This window comes from Notothenia coriiceps, unplaced genomic scaffold (genome assembly GCF_000735185.1).
Source record: "Notothenia coriiceps isolate Sejong01 unplaced genomic scaffold, NC01 NC01_scaffold00006881, whole genome shotgun sequence".
Lineage (NCBI taxonomy): Eukaryota > Metazoa > Chordata > Actinopteri > Perciformes > Nototheniidae > Notothenia > Notothenia coriiceps.
The window spans coordinates 1356-8495 of NW_011339582.1; the positions used below are offsets into that span (position 1 = coordinate 1356).

Here is a 7140-nt window from a genome sequence, read left to right on the forward strand (position 1 = left end):
GTCTTTTCTGGCAAAAACATACTCTTTTCCTCATCAGTTACCATCCTGGGTGTATGGCCATCTGACCTTTGACACCCACATCAAACATATGTGCAAAACCTCCTTCTACCACCTCAGGAACATTGCAAAACTCCGTCCTAAACTCTCCCTGTCAGATGTTGAAAAACGGGTACATGCCTTCGTCTCCTCGAGGCTCGACTACTGCAACGCTCTCCTCATCGGGACTCCTAGCAGGAGCCTTCAGAAGCTCCAATGCATACAGAACAGGATCCTGGTGAGATGATCAAACCCTTTCTTCACTCGCTCCACTGGCTTCCTGTCTCTTTCAGGATCAAAAACAAGATCTCACTACTCACCCATCAGTGCATCCACGGGAACTCTCCTTCCTACCTCAAGGAACTACTCTCACCACAAACCTCCACATGCAACCTCCGTTCTACAACCAACCATATGCTTCGCACCCCCCAGGACCCAACTCCACAGCATGGGGAAACCCTCCCTACACACAGAACAAGCGCAGTGCGCAGGGGGCCTCATGTTATGTGCAAATACGGTAAATGTTTCCCCGAAGTGAGGCTCTGACGCTAACAGTTCACGAGCGTGCTCTACCACCCCCCCAATGTTTATGTATGAGTGTTACGCCCTGCTGTAGCACTTTGGGATTGCTTTTAGCTATGAAATGTGCTTTAAAAATAAAATGTATTATTATTATTATGAAAAAGTCAATTTCTGACCGCCTCACATTATACCTTTAAATGTAAGGCAGGCGGGGTACAAATAGAATTGTCCTTACCTTCAGTGTTGAATAAGGCTGCCTTGGCCACAGTCTCCACCAGGTCTTTGCTGCGAGCCTCAGACACGTTGAGGAGACACGCCACCAGTCTGTTGCCCAGAGAACAGGCCGCCATGCTGCAGCTGCTCAGAGGGGATGGGGAAAAGAAGGGCAAGGACCAGACTCAAGTTAACACAGGCTGAAGAACAGCCGCCCATTCAATATTTCACTTACACCCGAACAAAGCAAAGATAATATCTAATGTTAAAGTCGACTTCTTGAAAATTAGTCTTTGCTTCTACAGCATTACTTGTTCTGGTATCATGATCTAATGGTAGCTTTTGCTATCAAACTTTGCACAGACTCTACTGTGTATCTACAGTTACTGTCACTTTGATAACTGCTCTCAATTTGGCACAATTTAGCATTCAAGCAATATTCCATAATTGTCTTTTGTGGCCATTGTGGCCAAATTAAAACAAATGTATGGACTTACCAGCACCTTTAAATGTGTCACCATAAGTCAATAACGTTTGTATTTGGTCTACTGTATCTGTTCAGTTTTGGCAATAAAGTCATTTACCAAATGTTTGTCAACCATAAACTGCTGAATTGAACACTCAGTTCTTGAAATCTCCAGAAAATTGCCTCAGTGCTGAAAGTTTGTTTCCTACAGTTACAACACATGTTCAAAGTCCATGCTGAAATAAGCTAACTCACTACATCTGCAATTTAAAAATATAAATGTACTAAAATAATCCTTCCATGGAATTTGTGATACCTGCGTTACATTGAATAGTCTTTCATCATTTACATGGTCAGTGCATTAAAACAAACAGAGAACTAACTTTAGTGCAGCTGCTGCCAGAGTCGATGCACGACTATTTTGAACATGCAGACTTCAGTGCAAGATGATTCACTACTGTTTCCAACCTAATGGGTTGGACAATGCAATTTTGCACCATGATGTCACTGTCAATAAACCCTAATGGTTTTTTCTTTGTTCGATTGTGTGAATTATTGTGTATTGTTTGATATATGCATACGTTTATGTTTATACCGTTAAGAATATTGTTCATATGGATGTCTTTCTAATTTTCTTAGAGGAATGTTATGCTTACATTGTCTTACTTACTTTTTTTTATAAATGGATCCCGAAAGACATTAATAAATGATGATAGAGTATGTTGATTCCTGCTGTTGCTTGAAATGTTTTATGTAATATTTATGTTTATATTTGTTTCTATGTATTCAATGATAGCCTTCGACTGACTGAATGGTCTGGTGTTGTTGACTGAATAGTCAAAACGGAAGTCGATAGGAGTATATGATCTCGACACACTAACCTATCTTTGAAATCAGGAAAAAAAAAAGACATGCGCAGAAGTGATAGCGGTTTGCTGGCAGTTAGCTCCGTTCTTATTATATATCCATGGTTAGCTCTAGCTTTGCTGGCTGTCTGATAAACAGCGCCTCTGCGTGGACAAAACGACCCATTACTGTCAGAATTAAGTATAGTATAGGGAGATTCTGGAACTGCAAAGGACTGCCAGCGGATATAGAATAGCGTGAAATTATAAGCATTTCGGCTACAGCTACTTACAGGCGTCTTGTTTTGACGTTAGCAGCAGATAACGAGATGCTAACAGTGACAGTTATCTGTTAGCTAGCTGACAGCCGCACCATGGAATGACTGCAGAGAGGACAACAAATCCGATTCTTATTTAGAGTCCATGCTAGCGTTGACAGTTAGGTTCACTCTATTATCTGTGGCAAAAACGATGTCCTCTGTATCAACCATGACATCCTCTGAACCCCCGGGGAGCCCGGAGCAGAGGCTCCAGAAGCTATTGGCGGTACCCGGAGCCGAGCCGAGCCGAGTGAACGATCTGCTCCTGCTCCGGCCCGAAGCTGCCACTGAGCCGGGGGAGGGGAGAGGCAACAGCCATGTGGTGTTTTTTCACGGGGATATCCAAGTGAGTGGGATGGAGGTTAGACACATATTATAAGCAGTGTGATGCCAGAAAGGTGATGGCTGGCCGGAATGAGTGATTTTAGTCACTTATTTTTTATTTAGCGATATAGGAGTTACATACACGTACAGTGTCACATATACACAGAAGACAATAAGGAGCATTTACAAGTATCCAAGACAAATAACAAAATATACATGGAGGTGTGTGTGTGTTTGATGAAGACTGCATGGCTCCTGCCTCAAAGGGCGAGTTTTCATGTTACTTCAAATGCAAAAAAATGTAAGAAACATATTGAAATGATAGTAGATTCAGACATTGAAGCCAAAGCAGGATATCTTTACTGGAAGATGTTATGACTCATACTACCTCGGTTTGTGCGTAAAGTTTAACAGATTAGCACCCACACTCTGCATATAGATTAGGCAGTTATTGGCTCAAGAATCACTAATATCCTGTGCATATATGGCTTAATTAAACATAATCTTTAAGTTTTTTTTTTCCTGTTTGCGTGTGAGAGTAATAAATGACACAATTATAATTCAAATGAAATGAGTAACAATATAATAGTCATATATCCTAGGAGGGGGGGGGGCATTTAAATAGTAGCATGACCTTAGAGAAGCAGAAAGGGGTGGTGGCTGAAATCGGATTGAGGATTATGATTTAAATGTATCAATGAATGGGTTCCCGATTGCATCAAAATCAGTGGTTTGTTTTTTCCAATGAATCCATAAGCAGGTTTTTCCAAATTGTGATATTGCTTTTGTGTCGTGATTTCCAATTCATGAGGATAGTTTGTTTTGCAATGATTAGGGCTATGGACAGAATTCTACTTGACGTAATGTTGAAGTTCACATTTGAAATGTCTCCTCGTAAACAAAGGGATGGAAAAAGGGGGATGTGGCAGTCCAGCAAAAGAGACAGGTTGTCAGTGATGTTATGCCAGAATTGCTTAACTGGTGTGCATTCCCATGTGGCATGCATGTAGGTGTCTGTGGTGTTGAGTTCATAATATTTCTTATCACTAAACCAACAACGAACAGAGAAGTTGCAGGCAATGTTTTCAGAATTGTGAAAATGCATTTGCCAACCCGATCAAACAGCTCCAGCTTTTCAAATAGTATATTTTATTATAACGGTTTTCAACACAACACAATCAGTCAAAATGGTCAAAGTTGGGGACACTTGGTTTTGACTGGAAAGTATGAATATGTGGAATGCGTGAACTAGTAGTAGTATGATACTGTGCAAAATGGTGATACCCAATCAAGTAAAAGCAAAGTACTTTGAATGTGTACTTTAGTGCAGTGTTGAGTACATACATGTAGTTACATTCCAGCACTCCACCCACTAACGTTTGAATCCTGGACTTGAGTTTATGAAGCCACAAAATAACAATGGGCTGATTTACTAAGAAATATGTATTTGATTTGATTTAGTTATTATTATAGTATATTATTTAAGATACAATTGATGTCCTGGTGTATTTCTTTCATGTGCTGCTATATGGCTCACTGATGCTGAAATATGTGTTTCTAGGTAATGGCATGCATTTTTCTGATGTGAAAACCTTGCACACATCATGTGACTCCTTATCGGTGTCATGAAAGCTTATCATCAGATTGAGTCCTGTGTTTACCTACAATTGTTGGTTATTCACACAACTAAAATGACATGTTCATCTGAAATGCAGGTGTTATGTCCTCTTCTTGACTCCATGGGTTCATTGTGTTGTACTTATTTGGATTCATTTATTTATTATTCACCAGCTGACTGACTTATTCAAGAAATTGCCTTTTACGTTCAACAGAAGGTCAATTACCCGCTCTTACTGTAATACCAAGTGAAACAGCAACAGGGCTAACTTGACAGTCTCCTTCCATGTGAAGGCTGGCCTCCTCCATTTCCAAACTCAACTCATAGAAACTTGCTTTGGAGATTCCTGCTGTTTAGGTAATGGCACTATTTAGTTCTTGCAGAGCTGTGGACTCTGAGCTCATGTGAGGCTGCCAGTGTGACGAAGGCAGTGGTCCCTTTCGTGTCGGACACAGTGCAGAGCATGATGCTGTATCAGACATGTGATGTGTTTCAGTGTGGAGAGCCTCTCTCTGTGTGTTGTGTGCAGAACTTCCAGGAGGAGATGTCCCTGCAGCCTGACGGGGCCCCGTGGCTCTCCTGGAGTCTGGAGCAGGTGGCCCTCACTCTGGGCCGCCGCTTCCCCGACCGACACGTCTGGGTGGTGCGGGCCTCACGCATGCACCTCCACAAGTTCAGCTGCTATGTGAACTTCGTGGACAGCAACATGTTCGGGGCCCCCGAGCACGGGCCCTACTCTGCTGACTGTGGATCCTTCCGTCACCTCAGGTCTGTTTGTCTTCATAATCTTCTGTTCTCCCATCAGATCCGGCCCTGGGTCCAAATGTCACTGTGTGCATGTATTTGTGACCATTAAAGAGGCTTTCATCCTGTCTCTCTGACATGCTCCACACTACAGGTTACTGCAGGCTGAGAGTGTTGTGCTGAGTCAGCTCTGTTTGTGATGTTGCAGGGCCCTGCTGAGTCACGGCATGCAGCGAGCCAACCTGCCAGACCCGCTGCAGCCACAGGGGGGGGCTGACGGCGTCCCCTCAGGGTTCTCCCTCACACTGGTGGGATTCAGCAAAGGATGCGTGGTGCTCAACCAGGTTGCGTACGAGCTGGCGGGGGCCCGTGCTGACCCCGATATGTCCCACTTTGTGAAGAGCGTCTCTGACATGTACTGGCTGGACGGGGGGCACCCGGGGGGCAGTGAGACCTGGGTGACCAACAAGCGGGTGCTGAAGGAGCTGGCTTCCAGCAGGGTGTCCCTTCACGCCCACGTCACCCCCTACGAGGTGTGTGACCCCATGCGGGCCTGGGTGGGCCGCGAGCACGCGCTCTTCATCAAAACCCTGGAAGAGTTTGGGGCCTGTCCCAGCAAGAAGCTGCACTTTGAGGGCGAGCCCCCCTCCATCCAGAGCCACTTCAGGGTCATCCAGGAGTTCTGAGTTTGCTTTAGCTTGTGAGAGTCGTATTAGCTGCTCCTGGCAGCTGCTGCTGTTTGTCCTTTCTTCTGTTGAACCCCCCAACCAAGAATGCACATCTGATTTGGAGTAGAGTTTGGTTCCAACATGAATGATTGTTGTTGTTTATGAGGAATTTTATCTTCTCAGGTGTACAGGAAGTGTCATTTTGAGACTTTTATTGTAGGGATTCTTGACTTCCGTTTAAATGCTGGGCCTTACTTGGTCAACTAGTTTGAGAAAGTTATGTTGTCTGTCCTGTAGTTTGATGCATACGATGTATTGTTCACCAATAATCCTATAATAATAATAATAATAATAATAATAATGGATTACATTTTTTATTAGAGCGCTTTTACAGGTGCTCAAAGCGCTTTACAAATACACATTACACATATTAGACATGTAAGAGTCATTACTGTGGACATTACCCACAGGAGCAAATGCGGGTAAAGTGTCTTGCCCAAGGACACAACGGCCTGACGCAGTGGCGGCCGAGGCGGGATTCACCAACGCCCCTTGTGTTTGTTTAAAAATGACATTCCAGTTACTTTCTGTTCTGGAGCTTTCCCTCACCTCTCATGATCATTCAGCAAGCTTTAAAGTCCATCTGCTGACGACCGTGTGCATGTAGACAAGGAATGTTGTCAACTGTTGTCTTTTTACAAGGAGCTCCATGAAGCAGTATTCTTAGACTCTTGTCTTTCACAAGCCGGCTCTTTAATGAAAAACTTTTGAATTGTACGTGTTTTATTTGAATTATAAACAGAGCAGGTTCACATGCTGTCTATTTGATGGATCTTATCCTCACAAAATACCACACTATCTTATCAATGATGATGTTTTTCATGGCTAAACGAACTGTTATATCATTATGGAATGCCATTTAAGCCAAAATTAAATAAATAAATAAATACATAAATAATTAAATAAATACATATATATATAAATATGCCTATGAAATAAATCATGAAATAAATAAATGAGGCAATAAATATGTATACATGTACATTTAAATACACATTTATTTATTTCATGGGACTTTTATTTCATAATGAGACATTTATTTCAAGAGACTTTTATTTCATAATGACACATTTATTTATTTCAAGAGACTTGTATTTCATAATGACACGTTTATTTATTTCAAGAGAATCGTATTTCATAATGACATATTTATTTATTTCAGATGACTTGTATTTAATAATGACGCATTTATTTATTTCAGGTGACTTGTATTTCATGATGAGACATTTCATGATGAGACATTTCCATTCCTTATATGCAAATGAACGGGGCGTGGTTAGCTCACAGATCCAGAGACCCAGACCAAAGCAACAGCACCACAACA

The 7140-nt window shown here is 42.2% G+C and overlaps 1 protein-coding gene across 1 annotated transcript; it reads left to right on the forward strand.

The window, feature by feature from the left end:
* Positions 1–2526: 2526 nt before the first annotated feature.
* Positions 2527–6154, forward strand: cunh2orf69 (chromosome unknown C2orf69 homolog). The gene is made up of 3 exons (XM_010769279.1): positions 2527–2748; positions 4874–5112; positions 5297–6154. Exons 1-3 carry the CDS (start codon positions 2554–2556, stop codon positions 5772–5774), a joined length of 912 nt encoding a protein of 303 aa, XP_010767581.1. The 5' UTR covers positions 2527–2553; the 3' UTR covers positions 5775–6154.
* The last annotated feature ends 986 nt before the right edge of the window (positions 6155–7140 follow it).

Bases quoted from the DNA above. Each gene is read 5' to 3' on its own strand.
- cunh2orf69 (XM_010769279.1), top strand. From the start codon at position 2,554: ATGTCCTCTGTATCAACCATGACATCCTCTGAACCCCCGGGGAGCCCG. The intron at 2,749-4,873 runs GTGAGTGGGATG...TGTTGTGTGCAG, and splicing joins TTTTTCACGGGGATATCCAA to AACTTCCAGGAGGAGATGTC. The intron at 5,113-5,296 runs GTCTGTTTGTCT...GTGATGTTGCAG, and splicing joins GGATCCTTCCGTCACCTCAG to GGCCCTGCTGAGTCACGGCA.